Source organism: Mesoplodon bidens, assembly GCF_964165515.1.
Source record: "Mesoplodon bidens genome assembly, contig: HAP1_SCAFFOLD_495, whole genome shotgun sequence".
Taxonomy (NCBI): Eukaryota; Metazoa; Chordata; class Mammalia; order Artiodactyla; family Ziphiidae; genus Mesoplodon; species Mesoplodon bidens.
Window position 1 is genome coordinate 247,312 of NW_027671328.1, and position 20,173 is coordinate 267,484.

The window sequence follows — 20,173 nt, forward strand, 5'->3', positions numbered from 1 at the left end:
CCCTGCAAACCTGAGTAAGGAAGACAACTTGCCTTTGGGTGGGTAGTGTTACAATCTGCATGTCTAGGGGCACAAATGTAAAGACCGACCCTGTTCTGGGAATGATTATGATTCTGACTGACCTCAAAGGGGTAATTATGAAACCCCTGGATCATCAGGATCTGGATGTTCCCTACTTTTTCCATGGTGTGATCATGACAGAAAGTGTGGCTGTAGATATCTGGGAACATTTCCAGGAAGGTCCTCCTGTAGGAGTTAATTATAAAGTAAATGTGTATAAAAGAGAAAATAATATTGAAACCTATCAAGGGGAGGAGATCTTAAGGGTTAATATTGTAGATGGACTACTTTGGAAACAATCTTTTTCCCTTGGAGTATTAAGAAGTCATCGCATAATTGCCATCTCTCCACATTTCGTTCTAGAGTGCCTGGTTTCTTGATATCAGTGTGAGACCTGTTTTAAATAAAAATCTATTTGTAAAAATCCAGATCTGTAATATGTTGTAAATATCATTGTAGTGTCTTTTAACTATAGATTAAAAATCACTTCATTTTCAACAAAATATTTTGATGTAAACATCAAATGTTTTGAAAACAAAGGGGATCTGTTTTTGTTGTTTTCTCTTTTATCTAATTTTTGTATCCATTTTGCCTGGGCATATTAAATGGTAAAAATATTTATAAGATTTGCACTAGGTGAATCTTCTTAAAAAGAAAATACGGAAGGCCACAGAGTCTGGGAATATTAATATCTTTTTAATAGATTGATCCCCCTTGATTTCTTATTCTGGAGTAAAGGTACAAGTTTTTCCATGAAAATTAGACACAAATCATCTGACACAATGTATGACAGATGGAAAATGGTTGATGGGAATTTTGCTTTAATGCACATTGTTCATTGTAATTTTGCCCAGCTTAATGAACTGTGAATTAATAATGAGGAGCAACACATTCAACGTATTATAGTAATAAAGTGCTTTTATGGACATTTTTCATGTTTCCAGGCTTTCTTGGCCACCCTGAACAATTTTAACTCAAAGGATTAAAAAATAATCGCTTATTTAACTGTGTTAAAATAGTCAACTTTGAAAAGGATATTTTCCTGTATGAACTTTTTCCTAATTGCTTCCATTTGGTTCTGATCAGTAAACTTACCTGAGTAAGCTGCACTATTGAAACAAAAGTGATCTGATAGAGTCTTAGATGACATACGGGACCAGAGTCCATTGCTTTCTGATTCAACGACATAAAGGAGTAAAGGGAAAAATTAATAATTATACATTGTTTAATTAGGAGAATAGAAAAACTAAATTTCTTGTAGAAATAAGCCCAAAGAGTCCTCGTGTCAGCCCTGTTCCTCTTAAAAGACCGTGACGCTGTAATACCAATGGATAATCTGGGAGACAACCAGCTGTCATTAAAATAGATTTTACCAAGGCAAGGGCAATAGGTTGCTTATTAGCAGTGAGAAATCAGTAGTCTTTTAGAAGTGTACCCTTTGGAAAGTGTGAGCTATATAATAAATGAAAGCCTTTCATTATTCATTGTTATAAGCCAGATGTAGATTAAATGTACACTACCTTCAATTCAGATATTAAGATATCCTTCCCTCAGTAATTTTATGAGGTAACATGTAGAATGTCAACCATAGGCTAAGTCATATATTTTATAATCTTTCAAAACTTTTTTAAGCAATGTGTTAACCCTATAATGAATATAAAGTGGATCCTAACTGCATGTCTTAGAAAATGTGCATTTCATAGAATTATTTAAGAATGAATCCTTAATAGCCCATCTTTTTAAGTATGTTAGCTGAACGTTATGATTGTGTAATATCATTTTAGGGCATTACCACATTTTAAGAAATAAACTGGGGCTTCCCTGGTGGCGCAGTGATTGAGAGTCCGCCTGCCGATGCAGGGGACACGGGTTCGTGCCCCGGTCCGGGAAGATCCCACATGCCGCGGAGCAGTTGGGCCCATGAGCCATGGCCACTGGGCCTGTGCGTCCGGAGCCTGTGCTCCGCAAGGGGACAGGCCACAGCGGTGAGAGGCCCGCGTACCGCAAAAAAAAAAAAAAAAAAGAAATAAACTAATATTCAGAAGCATAATTTTGCCAGAATGTAAAATTTAAAACCAGAAATTTGACTTGTGAAAAATCCTCACATGATTATTGGCCTGTTAAAAAATAAAGCAAAGCCCACAAACCTGATGCAAGCTATTATGTGCAAAATAATGTGCTAGTTACACAGCCCTCTGGGAAGTGAATGTGAGTCCGGATACTTCTTTCTTGGTTTATTTCATTCCTAGAGTACCTTTGTTGCAGGTTTTTCTTATGTTCCCAAAGGAAACAAGTAAGCCATCTCAAGTTTAAGTTCTGTCCTCAATAAAGTAAAAAATGTGCCAGATACCATTTGACTGGATGATAACTAAAACTGGACAAATATTTTCTCTCACTGGAGACTGACAGTGTTTTAGTTGTGCTTAAAATTTGTGATTCTCCTAAAAAAAGGGTACTAATGAAAACTTATGGTTACCAGGAGATAAGGGGGGAAGGATAAATTGGGAGATTGGGATTGACATATACACACGACTATATACAAAATAGATAATAATAACCTACTGTATAGGACGGGGAGCTCTACTCAATACTCTGTAATGGCCTCTATGGGAAAAGAATCTTTTAAAAAAGTGGACATATGTATATGTATAACTGGCTCCCTTTGCTGTACACCTGAAACTAACACAAATTTGTAACTCAACTATACTCCACTAAAAATCTTTTAAAATAAAAAAATAGAGTACTACATGCATTTCTAAGAAATAAACATTATTTTCTTTATTCTTCTAAAATAAATAAAAATAAAATAATGTAATATGTGATTTTCAAGCTAATGAACACCTAAGAAAGAAATTTGAAAATCTACATTTGGAATGTATAATTCTTTTGTTCAGAGGCAGTGACATTCCAAAAGAACAAAACTTCTCAAACATGTCCCCATTTAGAGTAATGCTGACAGTGAGTGTCTGGTGGATCTCAGAGGGGCACAACTGATAATATATTTATCATGCTGCCAGTTTGCTAAGTGGTTTCATATTCACTAAGAAAGGCTTGTCAATGGATACTGAAGAATAGATGTGAGGTCTCTGTGAGGTCTTTGTGCCAAGTCTCTGTGTGTTGTCTCTGGGTGAGATCTCTGTGTGAAGTCTCTGTATGAGGTCCCTTTGGAAGGTATCTCTGGGAAATCTGTTAAATCTGTGCTAGGTTTCTGTCTGAGGGTCTGTGAAGCAACATGAGGTCCTTGTGTGAGGACTCAGTATGTGATCTCTGAGAAAGGTGTTTGCATGAGAAGTCTCTCTTGAGAGGTGTGTCGGTGAAGTCTTTGTGTATTGTCTCTGGGTCTCTCCATTTCTTTTTTTCTTTTGGTCTCTCCATTTCTTGTCTTACTGTACCTTATGGAAGACGGAGCAGCAAGAGAAGGGCAAAGGGACTTGATTCTTTGTTTTCTTGCTGTTCCATCAGCATCACCTGACTGTGGCACTCTCCCAGCAGGAGCCAGGGGGGTCCAAGTCCAGCTTCCCCATATTCCCAGAACTCACTTCTGGGTGCCCCTGAGAGCACCCAGCAGCAGCCAGGCTCAGGTCCCAGCCCTGTCAACTCTTTCCTCTGGGTACCGACCCCTCCCACAAGTCCTGGCTCCACTCTCACTGCTCTGCCCATTCTGGAGGCTGCCTTGGGAATTGGGGCCCAGAGGTAGGGCCTGGCTCCAGGGAGAAACCAGGGGTGTGAGCAGTCCTGTGCTCACTCTGCCCCCTCCACCCCAGGTCACAGCATTTCCACGTGTTGAGGGGCCTGACAGGGATGGGGGATGGGGTCCATTTCTGTTGTCATCTGGATCAGGGGCATCAGCTGGAACAGAAATCTCCACAATGAGAAACACACCACCTGGAGCTGTGTCCACCACGCGCCCTGCACATGGCAGAAATCACCAAATCACTCTAGAGAAATTCTTCCTCGTCTCCCTGCTTTTCCATATGGATGGGGGTCAGGAGACAAGAAAAGCTGTGCCAGAAGCAGATCAGTGGAACACCCCTGGATTGCACCCTGCCCCATCCACTTTGCCAGGTCACCTCCACACCACCACAAATCCTGTCTGATTGCTTCTTCACCTGCCAGGCTCTGGGGTGATCAAGGACTGGGAGACAGGCAAGGCTTACTACACAATCACAGGCCAGTCCCCACCTCTCCCCTGGAGCAGTCCTTGGGCCATGTGTTTACGTGAAGGTCACCAGACTAGGAGTCACATCCCAAGTTCCCTAGTCCTGGCTTTTACACCTATTGTTAACTTATCCTTCCTAAAAGTCAAGAGGTGATGATGTGTAAGCTTATTAAATATAGTATTAAGAGATTAACCTTCCCTGATTTGCTTTACTTCTATAAGTTTGACCTTCTGTTTTGACCTAAAGGTGGTTTCTCTAGGTCTGTGATCTTAGAGTTGGAATAGGGTAGAGACCCTGGGGTGGGGTCATGATGAGCTACTGGACCCTTAACTTTTCCTCCCCTTTAGGCCTTTAGATGGTGGTTGTATGTCAGGGGGCTGCTCTTTCAGAACCGCACATTTAGGGGAATCTGGTACCACTTTGCCTCCTTCCTTGGATCCAGGGATTTTTCTACACCTACGTCCCACCCTAAGTTCACAGTGTTTGACCATCAGATAGTTACTACCCACAGTCACACCCCTATTCCATTCATCCAAAACTCCTTCTCTGGGGTTAACATAGAGTGGAAGGTAGGTGACCCATGAACATAGCCATTCATTTATATGGGACTGCACTCAACACAGCCCTCAGCAGCCTCCCTGATACTCCCCCCACCTACACACACAGAGCTGGAAATGCCATCCTTGTTGCTGCTCTAAAGTCTAGGAAAAACAGAGGTGGGGGAGGGTGATGCTGTACATTTTATTATGCCTAAGCTAAAAGGGGTTCATAGGGCATATCTCAATCCCAGCCTTCAGCAGAGAGAGAAGGAACTCTTAAGAGCAGATGTTGGATATTCCCTACCAAGAGATCCAGGGGCAAGATTTCTCCTGTTTCTGAACTCAGAGCCCATACTGTATTCCCCCCAAACTTCCATCCACTTGGCTCTGACACTTCCTGGAGCCTGAATTGCAATGTCCGGCCCTATCGTGTAAACCTATCCACTACAGTTGCATAAAGTTCAAAGTAGCATAGAAGAAGGAGAAAGACTGGTTGAACCCGATCCTTGGGTGTGGGCTTCATAGGTTTTTCCCATCTCATTGTTAGAGTAATTTTGGTTTGTGTAATGACAGTATCATAAGGTGCAATGAAGGGACACGAGACAAGGAGCAAGCCTGTGATGCTACTGTCCACCTCCCTCCATGCCCCTCCCTTCTAGAAGACAAAGTGCACAGCACAGACAGCAGCCATTACACTATGCTTTTATTAGAAAAAATATATGTATATATATATATGTATTGGGGAACATTAAATATCTTGGATGTGCTAATGAGAAAATCATTTTCTCTACATGGACTGAATTTTTACTTGGAGACATGTTTTCCTACTAAAGGGAAGACTAAAGAAGGATTTTACTGTCGACCAGGCAAGACACCTCCCCAAAGATGACAATGCCTTGGACAGTAGTGTTGATGGCGGGCTGGGGCACCTGGAATCCTTGGCCCATACTGGCAGGTACTAACTGAAAACAAACTCTTCTTGGGGGGCAAGGATGGGAGGCACCTTAGGCCCAGCTGCTCATCGTCGAACCTTACACTTTTCAAACTATGTTGGTGTCTGACTTCCCTTTCCCTGATAGAACAACTCTGGCCCTTGGAGGTGGCTTTATGACTGCAGGCTGTATAACCCATCATTCTCCCTTGCTCTGGGTAGGAGGTAAGCCTGTGGTAGCAGAAACACCCACATACTGGGACTTGGAATTCCAGTTTGTGTTCATTTAACTTTGTGGCATGAAGTCCATGGTGAATTGCTCTTTTTTCTTCTGGGATCTGTCCAACAGCTCTCATGCGTGCCCGACCCTCAGCAGTCTCACTCTTCAAGGTTGATCTGCTTTTGACTGATCCGTGACTCTGGGCAGTGGCTGATATGGGCTTTTTTTTTTGCAGAGCATCTCGACCATTGACTTTTTTCTTGGGGAAAATCCACTTTAAAAATAGCCTCATCCTTTTTCTGAAGAGGCATTCTGGTGGGCTATGTTTCTTCTCTGGCATGAGCTGGAGACATCTGCTCCCAATAGAGTCTGTTATTCCCCTGACCTGGGCAGGGCGGCTCATACTTCCAGCTTGAGAGGTCCCTAATTCTTTAAACCTTTCTTCATGCTCTCCTGGTTTATGCCTCCTACAGTCCTCTCTTTTGTAAGTAGGGGCAATCATCTTGCTCTGGCTCTTCCATGAGTCTTGGAGTTTTGAAGTTTTGGGCTCCTGCTGCCCTAGGTGGCTCCTTTGGGCTTCCATAAGGCCACTTGGCTCCTGGGAAGCTAACCTGTCTCTGGTGGGGACTCTCTGGGGATGGCACTGAGGCACCTGAGAAGCCAAGTTGTCTGCAGCAAGGAACCTGTGTTTGGGAAAGTCCTGAAGCTGGCTGTCTGACTGTACCTTTACTTTGGAGTTAAACTCACTGGCAACCTCCATGTTAAGGCATGGCTCACCTGGATGTTGGAAAACAGACAGTCTAGGTAGTAGGAAACTTCTACTGGCCCCTGGCACCTCTAAACTCCTCATATGTACATTTGTGGTTTGGGATTTTGTCAACACTTTGGTTTCCAAGATAACACTAGACTGTGGTTGAAGAGCAGGAGACTCCTTGGCCTCCACAGCCTCCCTGGCCTCTTCACCTCTCAAAGATTGGGATCCGAAGTTCACCTCCATCACTGTTACCCTATGGCAGGGGTCTCGTGAGGCCTGACCACCACTCTCCTCTCTTGGCTCATTCCTGACCATTGCTGAACTTGGACCTGGCTCTAGGCTGTCCCTCTTGACTCCTTCCACACTCTCACTCTTCCAGGTTCTGCCCACAAGGCTGAGTGTGAGGGACTGAGAAGGTGGCCTGCCCTCCTGTCCAGTCAGAGAAGCCTTTGAGGGCCCATGGTAGTCAATAGATGGAACCGCTCCCAGGGTACTCTGGATTTCCTTACACACAGTTGAGGGGACAAGGAGAGGCCTCTTCAGGGTAGGAACTGACTCTTCTGTTATCACCTTCTCTCCTGAATGAGCCCGAGGAGGTTTCTCCAGGAACTCAGCAAACTTGACTGTTGAGTGGGACCCAGACACACAGGTGGCTGAAGGGGAAGTGGCAAACTGCAGAACGGTGGAGGGTTGGAACTTTTTCGACTTAAAGAGATTTATGGGCTTGAGGACCTTGAGGGGTAGGGTCCACCTGTGCTTTACCCAAAACCTTTTAATATGTGCTTCCAGCACCTCTCGAGTGTCTGGATCAGGGAAGGAAACCCTACAGGAGGTGTTCATGCAGGGTTCCCAACCCTTCAAGCAGTATCTTCCACAGGCTCCAGCAGGCACGGCTTTGCACGTCTCACCAGGAGGGTCTTGACATGAGAGCTGATGAAAGTTGCCCTTGCCAGGAAGCCTCCCCAGGCAGCTGTAGGAGAGCAGATGGGGCCAGGATGGCCGGACAGGACAGGCAGGGGTGGGCACCTGCAGCCCAAGAACCCTCCTCTGCCCCCACACTGACTTCTTAATGCTCCTGCTCTCCCTCACCCTAGGGCCTTAGCCACGCCCTCCCATGGCTCCCCCTCCCAGGGCTGGGGTCACATTAGAGGCTCTGGGAGGAAGGACGACCCAGGAGAGAAGGGGAAAGGTTCTTTACCTTTGCAGAAGTGAAACCAGGTCGTGAGTCCCCTCCAGTTCTTCCAAGCAATCTCTGCAAGCTGGAAATCAGGAGACTGGGTCATGGTGGTGAAGGCAGAGGCCTAAGAGTCTTTCAGGAGGCTGAGTGCAATGACCCTTTAAGGGAAATCTTTGGAGGATTAGACTCTGGAGCCCAAGTATCAGTGTCCAAGGCCACATGTCCCTGACAGTGATGGTAAGTCTCACTTGAAAAGGGTTTGTCCTTTGCAAAGTGCTTCCACGTTCATTAGGCTCTGTTAATTAGGCTCAGGCTCTGTTTCCTGAGGAATAAGCTCTGCCCCTGGCATCCTCAGAGACCGTGAAGCTGGGCCCTCAGGATTAGGAGAGATGGAAGCTAACTCTCGGGTCGCGCAGGGCTGAATGGCAAAGGCTTACCTTTCAAAGATCCACTTTTCTTCCTACTCCTGCTCCTCCCCTTCAGCTTTACTTGATGCTGAGAGATAAGAAAAAGTGAGGGGCTAACACCCAACTCTCACTGTCCTCTATCTAGGCAAGCTGTGTTCATGAACAACATGACTTTCTACATTTAACTAAAACTCTGTGGGGTTTTTTCCCCTTTTACTTAAAGTGTATAACAATATTTTCAGTTTTTCTTCTTTGAAGAGTGCAAAGAATTTTTTTTTTTTTGGGGGGGGTATGCGGGCCTCTCACTGTTGTGGCCTCTCCCGTTGCGGAGCACAGGCTCCGGACGCACAGGCCCAGCGGCCATGGCTCACAGGCCCTGCCACTCCACTCCGTGGCACGTGGGATCATCCCGGACCGGGGCACAAACCTGCGTCCCCTGCATTGGCAGGGGGACTCTCAACCACTGCACCACCAGGGAAGCCCAAGAAGGATTTTTTAAGTTTTAATCACCATAGATTTCTTCTGTCACTGTTCCTCTGATCAAGAAACACACATATCCTCAGACCTAAATGCCCACGTGAGCTTTGTCAGATAGGATTCTGCTTCCCAAAGCCAGACCTCCTCTCCAGCCTCTTCTCTCAGGCTCTCAGGGGCTCAGCCCCAACACAGAGGAAGGTCTCACTTGAGACACCCGCTGTGGGAAGGTGGCTGGTGAACCAGGGCTCAGGGGTCAGCCTTCCTGCAGAGATTGAACTCTTAGTAATCCAGTCCTTAACCATTAGTCACTGCATTTGGGACTTGCCCTGGAGCCCTCTACCATACCTGAACTCCTGGTCTAAGATCTTAGGCTAGAAATCCTCATGCCCACTCTAACCCCTCTCTGGCCTGGCTTTTCCCTAGAAGGATGATGTTCTATACTTTTCTGAGAGTTCCCATCTCAGGAGTCTCTCTACGTGGTTTAGAAAAGTGGAAATAAGAATAAGAAAAAAAGAGAGAATCTCTGCTGGGATTAAGCCAAAGGTTTCTTACCTTCCTGATGTTTCTATGTTTCCTAGGTGGTGCTAAGAATAGATTACTCTGGAAGCAGTGGAGTAACATTAGGAAGAGCCCCAGTCCACACAGGAACCCAAGGATGATATCAATCACCCAGGAAGTTGGGCTGGATCTCAGCCAGATAGCAACAATGTCTTTCAAAGAAAAGAGATTCTCCATCTTCTGAACTGCATTGCTGCCCTCAGGCAACAGAGCACTGGGAGTTCACTTGATGGCAGAACCCCAGGCCTGCATCACAGAGCTGTGGCCTTGTCACAAAGGGCTCCTGAGTGTGGGGGAGGGGCAATACGAGAAATAGGCTGAATCACTGCCCCTCCTTCCCATCCAGACCCACAGACACCTGCACCCTCCTGGGGCTTCCAGATCCCTCCTTCCAACTACTCTCATCCTGTCAGAGAGACCTTAGCCAATTTTCTCTTCATTCCATCTGGAACCTGGTTCCTTCATCCATTTGTGACCTTTAATTGAGGCCCACTAACTTGATAACTCTTGAACATCTTAAGCTGACCCTGGAAAACTGGCTGTTTCACAGACATTTTTACTCAGGATTTCCTTTGTCCTCAGCTCCAACTTTCCCACATCATGTATGTGTCTTGTGTAAACCCAAGGATAGAACTTGAATTTCTTTTACACTTATTTAGTTTTGTGAATTTTGAATAGTGTATGTTTTGCCTCATTTTCTATCAGAGGGAACTACACACAAAAATTAAAATAATTTATTTTTCAAAATTCATGAGTATGAAAGAATTATAAATAGTTATGTAATAGGGAAGAACAAATCTGCCTCCACATGAGATCTTTTTTACTTTAATCTTTATGCTTTGTTGCCTGAGCTAACTCTGTCCATCCCTGTGATCCAGGCTGGCTCTGCACTTTTTGTAAAACAATGTTTCCTAGAGCCTGAAATACACAGGATAGACTATTTCTAAGGCTCTGCCTTTTTTTTAAAATTAATTAATTAATTAATTAATTTATTTATTTATGGCTGTGTTGGGTCTTCGTTACTGTGCGAGGGCTTTCTCTAGTTGTGGCAAGCGGGGACCACTCTTCATCGCGGTGCGCGGGCCTCTCACTGTCGCGGTCTCTCCTGTTGCGGAGCACAGGCTCCAGACGCGCAGGCTCAGTAGTCGTGGCTCACGGGCCTAGTTGCTCCGCGGCATGTGGGATCCTCCCAGACCAGGGCTCGAACCCGTGTCCCCTGCATTAGCAGGCAGATTCTCAACCACTGCGCCACCAGGGAAGCCCCTTACGAGCGCTTTTAAGGAGCATTTTGCAGAGAGGCGGGGGTGAGTGACAAGGATCATTATTTGACTGACAGTCCTGAGCTATGTAACAAGTTTTCTGCTGCGCATGCTCTCATCCTTGAATCCCCAAGAAATGCCTACTGGGTGGGGGGAGGGGCAAAACCACATGTAATTTATGGTAATTATGGTATAATGAGTTTGGATTTACTATAGGGTATACGCCTGTCTGGTCTGGGCATGCACAGCCTGGAGAAGTCCCCTTGTGTTACTGTGCCTCTCTTTATCAGGATAAGCTGCCCACCACCAGACCACAGTCTCTCCCGTTCTGGGTGGGGTAAAGGGAGAGTCCCCAGACGGCTGCGTGTGACTCAATTTCTTCTTCTTGTCTTTCTCACCACCGTCACCTCCTTGCTGCTAACGTCTGACTAACTACCTAACAGGTCTTCTTTGCATTCATATTTGCTCCCTAAATTTTCTCTATTACTTTATTTTCAATATGTTTTGTTTGATGGGGTTTTTTTTTGGAAATTTAAAAATCTTATGATAACATTTACCTTGATTTCTTTAATTATTGTTCTACTGTTATTGATTTCTGCCATCTTATTTTATGCTTTATTTTCTACATTTTCTTTATTGTTTCTTTTTTTCCCTTCTTTGGCATCTTCCATTTTACAGGTCAAGGGTACTTATGTTTGTTTGACATTTGGGAATTTTTAATATTGTAATGGTTTTATACCTTGAATTATGTTAATTTTCTCCTCAATTTCTTACCCGTGGATGAAAAATGTTCCCTGCCATATCAGTACACAAAGGATGTTGCAGCCATCAAGTCAGATGTCAAAGCAGGAACCCTCAACTGTGCACCTTGAGGGCATTCGGGATGGAGAAAAACAGGGTACTGATTCTAGAGTTAAGGTGCATATCAAAGGAATGATTTCACGGAGCCCAGATTCTTTCATCTTCTCATACATAGAAAAGCGCTAAAGTCCTTAACTTGAGATGTCTAGTTTTCTTTAATTAATAGTAACCTTTTGATGTTCTGACTACCTGGTTTTGGTTGACTCCTCCCTTAGGTCTTCTGAGCAGTTCCTCAGAGTGATCTGACAGGCTGTGTTCTGGGCTTAAGTCCTCAGAAAATCTGCCAAATAAAACATAATTCTCCTTTTGGGTTGTGCATAGTTTTCAGTCAGCAGTCTTGGCAACCAATGAAGGGGCCCAGAGCAGACTTTTCTTCTTTGCCTGAACTCTATGAGGATCCAGAGTCCTGGCACCAGCAGAGGCTTCTTGGGCCTGTCCGCTTTCTCAGAGAGTCCAGGCGAATTTGGGTGAGTATCTCCTGGTTCTTGGATCTCCAGTTTTGGTTGATGATCCTAAGTTTTATTCAGTGGTGTTCAACTCTTCTCTTGAGTAGTAGGTTATCCTTGAAACTTGGTTTCAAGAAGAAGTACTTGGGTCATCCTCAGTGAAAGACACTGGGAAGATTTTTACTCAGTTTAAACACTGAGAGCTTATCCTCAGTAGAAAAACACTGGGAAGACTTCTGCTCAAGTGGGTTAGCCTCACTTAAAAGACACTGGGAAGATCTTGCTCAGTGTAGACACTGTGGTTTATCCTCAGCTGAAAGACTGGGGAGACTTTGCTCAGGTGAAAGACACTGAGTAAAAGTTGGACTGGGTAATTAGGTGGAAGACTAACCTGTCTTCCTTGAATTGGCTACTTTAATAGAGTTTGTCAAAATAAAAGTGATCTTCACAAATTGAACTCAGAATGGGGAACTTAGCTTTCAATACAAAAGAAAAGGGAACAACAGATTTCCAGCCTCCAACGGATATCCTGGCCAGGTTTATGTCCATACAAATTTTACATTTACAAGTGCTTACTTACTTGGGACTTAAAGAAAATCTTGCCCTAAAAACGACTAAGATAGGACTCTTTTATTGCATATGCAGTTAAGTTAGAAAAAGCTGGCTCGATAAAAACATCTTTTCAGAATTCTGACTTCAAAAAAACAAAAGGCTTTCTAGGGGAAACTTGCATTTCTCTTCCTGTGTCTTTGAAATGTAAGTGTTCTGATATTCTTCTGTGTGTGTGTGTGTGTGTGTGTGTGTGTGTGTGTGTGTTTTGAGAACTTGGTCACTACCATCCAAAAGTACTTATATGGTGTACATTTGGCAGCCAGTCAAATAGACTGGGATTCTGAGCAGTCTTTTGTCTGACTGTACGACTCTCAGGGGCTTTTTGCCATCTTAACCTTCATTGTGTCAGCCTGTACAACAAAGACCATTACTTTCTTAAACTACTTTTGGGAGTAAACTTTCTGCATTTTATTTAGACAGCATCCTTTACACTCTTTTGTGGGGAAGCCTCTTGCGTCTTATTGGTTTGAGTCACTATTAAGGTATACCTCATTTATGGCCAGATGATGGATCCTTCAAATTGGAGAAACTTCTAAATTGGTAAATTTTTAGAGAGCTCTCATTATAAACAGCTGTTTCATTGGCTCCTATGGGGGGGGCGGAAATGCTGGAAATTAGTCATATAATGGTTAACCTAAAAACTCCTTTAGTTTCAAACAAACCCAAAAAATTGGTTTGGGAAACCTTATTTGTGGTCTCTGCTTCCCCTAAATGGGTCTTACAGATGCTAATAAAAACATTAGAATAATTATTGTTAATTAGGTTAAGTAACAGGGAAAAAAACTGAAGGAAAAGCCTAAAAACTTTTTCCCAACAAGGTGGAAATTTTAAAGGGACTTCTCCTAAATGAATAAGAAACCTTTAGATGGTTATTTTAAAGTGGGATAAATAAAACAGACATTAATGAGGTAAATCAAAGATTGGATACAATACTACCTAAGATTGGATGGGCCAAAGGGATCTCCTACTTGTCATCAACATTAAAGGGCCAGACCCAAACAAGTCTGCCCTATTTACCCCAGTTTAAAGTACGTATATTTTATTACATGTAAATTTTATACACGTAAAATTACACTGAGATACCTGACCAACAATTACTTGGGGCAAAAGTTAGACCAATTAATCAAGTTAAAAGATTGACAAAAGTGCCTGAGTCCCTTGGTTCAACCACTCTCTGGGGACCCCAGAGTCCTTATAAAAATTGGTATGTTTAAATGGGCATTGTGTAAGATAATTACCTCTGTTTTGCCTAATTATATTGTGTGGGATAGACATGTTTCACTGGGGAATTCTTCCCCTGCCTGATATTATAAGACGGCATATGAAGGAAATATTAATTAAACATACTAAAGGAAACCAGTGGGATTACCTGAGCCTATACAATATAAAGTAAGAACTGACAGCTAATATTTAAGGGATAATAAAAATAAATAATGGAGACTTTACTCTGGGTCTAACCTGTGCACTCAGAAAGAGGGTCTTTGTTGAATGCCTTATGCAAGTTTAGAAGATATGATCAATTAAACCATAAAGTTCTAGACTATAGAATTCTGAAATTTCAGTCTAGTTGGAAATCTTCTCACTGAGACAGAAAAGGAAGCTAAAGAAAACGTAGTTGGGCAAATCAATCTTTTAATATTATTTAGGTGACAGGCCAGTTCCTTGGGGAATTAAAAGCAACTGTCTTTGTCTCGCAAATCGGTACAAATCAGAAATGTAAATACAGACCACAATGACCTGAGACTGAGCCTAATTAGCTAAATTAGGTAGAACCTGAAACCAAGGTTAAAAAAGGGGAAAAAGTGGCCTTTTAAAACTCAAACTGCTGATTAGTCAGTCAAGAAGACGGAGGAGTAGGAAGATGTGGAGTTCATTATCTCCCCACAAATGCATCAAGAATACATCTACAAATGGAACAATTCTCCCAGAGCACCTGATAAACACTAGCAGAGGACCTCAGGCACCTAAAAGGACAAGAAAGATCCCCACGTAAGCAGGTAGGACGAAAGAAAGAAGAAGGGAAAAGGAAGAGCAGATGAAGTGGGACGTGACCTGTGACCCTGGGCGGGGGAGCGGAGCTGCAGGTGAGAAGAGGTTCCCCGCATCTGGGGAAGCAGCGGGGAGAGAAGCTGGGGCAGAAGGAGAAATTTGGTGGCTCAGAGAACAGTGCAGCAACCAGTCTGTGGCAGGCAGGAGAGAGTGAGGCCTACACAAGTGGTCTGGCCACAGCTCTGCATGCCCCAGCCATGGGGACCACTGGTGCACACGGGGGCTGAGTGTTGGAATGTGGGGTTTGAAGAGCAGACCCAGGAAGGGGAATGATGTTGGCTGTGAGGAGACAGCTCAAGGGGATAGGAGTGAGGAGCTCCACAACAAGGAATGCTCCTGGAGGAAGCCCAGACCAGCAGAGAAGCAAAGTGCCACTGCTGCGTGATGCACAAAGGGCGGGGCCCCCATTGCAGCCTCTCTCCTCACGCACTGGCCCCTGCCTCCACAGGCACTAGGAAGGGCTCCTGCCAGAGTGGCTCACGGGCCCCCAGCCATCATCACCTCAGCACTCTCCTGCTTGGGTGGCCCATTTGCCCAGCTTGCCACCTTGACTCCCTCCTGCCTGACAGGCTCGTACATCCCATAGCCACCCAGCACCCTCTCACCTGGGCAGCCTGCCTGCCCTGATTGCCGCTTCTACATCCTCCTGCCTGACAAGCTCGTGTGCTCCAGCAGCCTTGGGAGCAGACGCCAGTGGGTGGCCCACATGCAGAGATGGGGCTGAAGCCACAGCTGAGTTCCAGGGAACATGCAACTAAGGAAGAAGAGCTGAAATCTCTCCTCATGGCTGTGCAAATCATGGCATTACACTTCCTCTGATGGCTTCCTAAATTCAGCACCTGGGAACATCCCAATGGACAAGTGCTCCTGCAGCTGAGACAGGTCTGGCTTTAGCAGCTGTGGGTTTTGTGGGCACATACATGCTGGGGTTTGGCCAGGCCAGAGTCTGAGCTGCCTCCGTATCTCACATAGTGGGTCCAGGTACATAATGACTGCAGTCCTGGGACCTGACCTCAGTGGATCTGGGCCAGTGGCCTGGTGAAAATGATGCCTGAGTCACCAGGGCCAGTTGCCGCCATAACCACGGTTAAGGAGGGACTGAGAGCAGTACCAACAGCAGTGTACTTTGTAAGCCTACACAATGGGCGGAAAGGAGACAAAACAGAGCATACCCACAGGTGAACACCTCCAGAGGAGGAATACTCAATGGCTTCTATCCCAGTGGGGGTGCTCCAGTCCTCCCGACCTCACACCGCAGATCAGAAACACAGCTAAGAAACAGACCTGAGGGCCTCTGCTCCAACGACTAGGGATCAGAACCCAACCCTGACAAGGCAGTGACAGCCACAGAGGAAAGGGAAACTTCTGCTGAATAAAAATCAAAATTAAGAAAATCAACAGGAAAGAGCAAACTTGGAAAATGTTTGCAATATCAATATCTGGCAAAGAACTCATATACAGATTAAAGAATTTTTACACTTCAAAAATAAAAAGACAATCCAATGGGAGAAAATGGCAAAAATATATTTATGGATATGTTTTATATATATAAATGTAAAGTATATGTATCCATGAATATATGCCTATTGGCTATTTGCATGTCTTCCTTTTATTTTTAAGTGCCTAATTACATTTTATATATATATACACACACTATTACATATAAAATAGGTAACTAATAAGAACCTACTGTATAGCACAGGGAACTCTATTCAGTACTCTGTAATGACCTATATGGGAATAGAAACTAAAAAAGAGTGGATATATGTATAACAGACTCACTTTGCTGTACAGCAGAAACTAACACAACATTGTAAATCAACTATACTCCAAAAAAATTAATTAAAATATTTACATATATTGTATACAACATATATATTAACTATATATTATTTATATATATTAGAGATTGCTCCATCAAAGACGTACAAATTATAATTATGATGAGATACCACTACATACCACTATAATGTCTAAAATTTAAAAAACTGTTAATATCAAGTTTTGGTGGGGACCTAGAGAAACATGAATACATTGTAAATGGGCTTGTAGCATGAAAGCTTTAAAGTTAAATATACATTTACATATGACCAAGCAATTACCTAATAGTTCATACTTATCCAAGAGATATGAAGTCTTAGGTCACACAAATTTGTTCACAAAAATGTGTAACACCATTATTCATAATAGGTAAAACTGGATATGACCAAAATATCCAAGATTTTTTTTTAAACATCTTTATTGGAGTATAATTGCTTTACAGTGGTGTGTTAGTTTCTGCTTTATAACAAAGTGAATCAGTTATACATATACATATGTTCCCATATCTCATCCCTCTTGCGTCTCCCTCCCTCCCACCCTCCCTATCCCACCCCTCTAGGTGGTCACAAAGCACTGAGCTGATTTTCCTGTGCTATGCGGCTGCTTCCCACTAGCTATCTATTTAACGTTTGGTAGTGTATATATGTCCATGTCACTCTCTCACTTTGTCACAGCTTACCCTTCCCCCTCCCCATATCCTCAAGTCCATTCTCTAGTAGGTCTGTGTCTTTATTCCCGTCTTACCTCTAGGTTCTTCATGACCTTTTTTTTTTTTTCTTAGATTCCATATATATGTGTTAGCATACGGTATTTGTTTTTCTCTTTCTGACTTACTTCACTCTGTATGACAGACTCTAGGTCCATCCACCTCACTACAAATACATCAATTTTGTTTCTTTTTATGGCTGAGTAATATTCCATTGTATATATGTGCCACATCTTCTTTATCCATTCATCCGATGATGGACACTTACGTTGCTTCCATGTCCTGGCCATTGTAAATAGAGCTGCAGTGAACATTTTGGTACATGACTCTTTTTGAATTATGGTTTTCTCAGGGTATAGGCCCAGTACTGGGATTGCGGGGTCGTATGGTAGTTCTATTTTTAGTTTTTCAAGGAACCTCCATACAGTTCTCCATGGTGGCTGTATCAATTTACATCCCCACCAACAGTGCAATAGCGTTCCCTTTTCTCCACACCCTCTCCAGCATTTATATGGTACTGGCACAAAAACAGAAATATAGATCAATGGAACAGGATAGAAAGCCCAGAGATAACCCCACACACATATGGTCACCTTATCTTTGATAAAGGAGGCAAGAATATACAGTGGAGAAAAGACAGCCTCTTCAATAAGTGGTGCTGGGAAAACTGGACAGGTACATGTAAAAGTATGAAATTAGAACACTCCCTGACACCATACACAAAAATAAACTCAAAATGGATTAAAGTCCTAAATGTAAAGCCAGACACTATCAAACTCCTAGAGGAAAACATATGCAGAACACTCTATGACATAAATCACAGCAAGATCCTTTTGGACCCACCTCCTAGAGAAATAAAAACAAAAATAAACAAATGCGACCTAATGAAACTTAAAAGCTTTTGCACAGCAAAGGAAACCATAAACAAGACGAAAAGACAACCCTCAGAATGGGAGAAAATATTTGCAAATGAAGCAACTGACAAAGGATTTATCTCCCAAATTTAGAAGCAGCTCATGCAGCTCAATATCAAAGAAACAAACAACCCAATCTAAAAATGGGCAAAAGACCTAAATGGACATTTCTCCAAAGAAGATATACAGATTGCCAGCAAACACATGAAAGGATGCTCAACATCACTAATCATTAGAGAAATGCAAATCAAAACTACATTGAGGTATCACCTCACACCGGTCAGAATGGCCATCATCAGAAAATCTCCAACAAGATTTATATGGGTGAACCAGTTGTGGTATATCCATACAATGTCATATCATACAGCAGTAGAAGGATAGAATTATGAGGAATGCAACAAGGATGAATCTCAGAAACACTATGCTGAGAAAAAAGCTAGACACACAAGAGTATGTACTTTATGTTTCTGTTTATATGACTTTCTAGAAAAGGAAAAATGAATCTATGGCAACAGAAAACATATCAGCAGTTGCCTGTATCAAATATGGAGTAGAGAGTGACTGCAAAGAGGAAAGGGAAAACTACAAAGGGGGGTAATAGGAAAATTGTCTACCTTGATGGAAACAGAGTTACAAAATATTTACATTTGTCAAAATTCATTAAAGTGGACATTCAAGTCAGTATGTTTTTTATATTATACCACAATATATTTCTTTTAATAAAATAATTATGAAGAGTAGGTAAGTGGGCAAAGGACCTGAACGCCAGCTTTAGCTATGTTAGAGCTGTCAAATCAAAAAAAGATCAAGTTGCCCCTAATTTAAAAACCAAGAAAATGCATAGAAGTTGAGGAAGAGAGATTTTAACTTATTTTAAGAGTGAGTTTTCTAACAATTCGAGCTTCCTAAAAATGAAACAAACTGATTTTGAGTTGGCAATTTCTTTCTCAGTGAGGACATTCAAGTACAAGATGATGATCATTTTTCAGGTATGTTGTAGAAGTGCCTTAGAGATTGAAATTTGCATTAACCAATATTTAAGATGATTCAATAACATCAGAAAATATGCTATATTTATATATGCTCTTTTATGGTAGAGTTCTGTCTATAATGTTTTCTAAAATATCCTTTGAATTAATATTTCAATAGTAGTCTCCAGTGCTGCTAATGTAGGCCAGAAAGTTAGATCTGTGCACAGTCTATTTTTTAAGAAGCTTGTAATCTGGAAGAGAAGATAGACAAAAATGTTGTAGCAAAATGCAGTAAGTTTCATAATAGAGATATCCTCATGCTCTTATATGACATGGAAGCAGTGTCACATTCTTAATATGTCATCTTTTTCTGAAATACTTCAGTATTAATTTCTAACAATGATAATAATTAATTAAGGCATGAATTATTTACGGAGAGATACTAGTTATTCCTAAAATATTTGGAGATTGTTTTAACATGAAGGTATTTCTTAGAATACCTCCAGTAAAGTTCCAAAACGTGTCTTTCAAAGCCTAAATGTGTTTGTACGATCCTGAAAACCTCAAGGAAAAATGTGAATGTTGCCGATTATCCACCATTTAAAGTTTTCTAGGCTTTGGCATTTTTCTGTAAGTATAAATAATTGACTATGAACTATGCAGAGAGTTGTTTTACCTGAATTTCTCTGAGATCCATCAGATGTGGCCATTAAAATGAGCCAATCTCCTCCATTACAACTACTCACTGTGCAGGCTTCTAGTCAAGCATTGGTGGAGATAGCGCAGCTCAATTTAAATGTAAAATTCAAGGTAATGTAACTAAACAAGTTAGTCCTATCCTTTTCCCCTTACTTTCCCTTAGAGAGTTTTTGAAGTTAGGGATTTGTAAAATGAAAATATTAAACCAAATTTAATAGCAAAATGTCATTGATATCATGAGTGAAACCAAGCCCAGTTTCCATTTACCCCAAAGTATAAATTGCCTATCTGAGAAGCAGTTCAAATTTAAGTCATGTCAGATTGGTGGTCTTTCTGAGTTTCAGTTTGGAACTCTTATTTGAAGTCATTGTTTCATTCAAGAGCATCTCAATATCAATAGCAGGTTTTCTACTTCAGCAAAAGCCTTGATGTACATCAGTGCCATTGGGTCCAGAGGATAGCCTCTTTGTACGTTTTTTTCTCCCAGTCTCACTGCAATGTTAAAGTCACTGATATCACAGAGCACATTTCTAATCCTAACTATATGCCCTA

At 42.4% G+C, this 20,173-nt stretch overlaps 1 protein-coding gene across 1 annotated transcript; it reads right to left on the reverse strand.

Annotated features, from left to right (window-relative positions):
* Positions 1–4,605: 4,605 nt before the first annotated feature.
* LOC308611562 (putative spermatogenesis-associated protein 31C2) lies at positions 4,606–8,327 on the reverse strand (the record flags this gene model as incomplete). Its single annotated transcript, XM_081260281.1, has 4 exons — positions 8,279–8,327; positions 7,863–7,923; positions 6,658–7,634; positions 4,606–4,688 (listed from the first exon to the last, which is right to left on the reverse strand). The coding sequence occupies exons 3-4, from the start codon at positions 7,502–7,504 to the stop codon at positions 4,606–4,608; spliced, it is 930 nt and encodes a 309-aa protein (XP_081116407.1). The 5' UTR covers positions 7,505–7,634; positions 7,863–7,923; positions 8,279–8,327.
* Between the last annotated feature and the right edge of the window lie 11,846 nt (positions 8,328–20,173).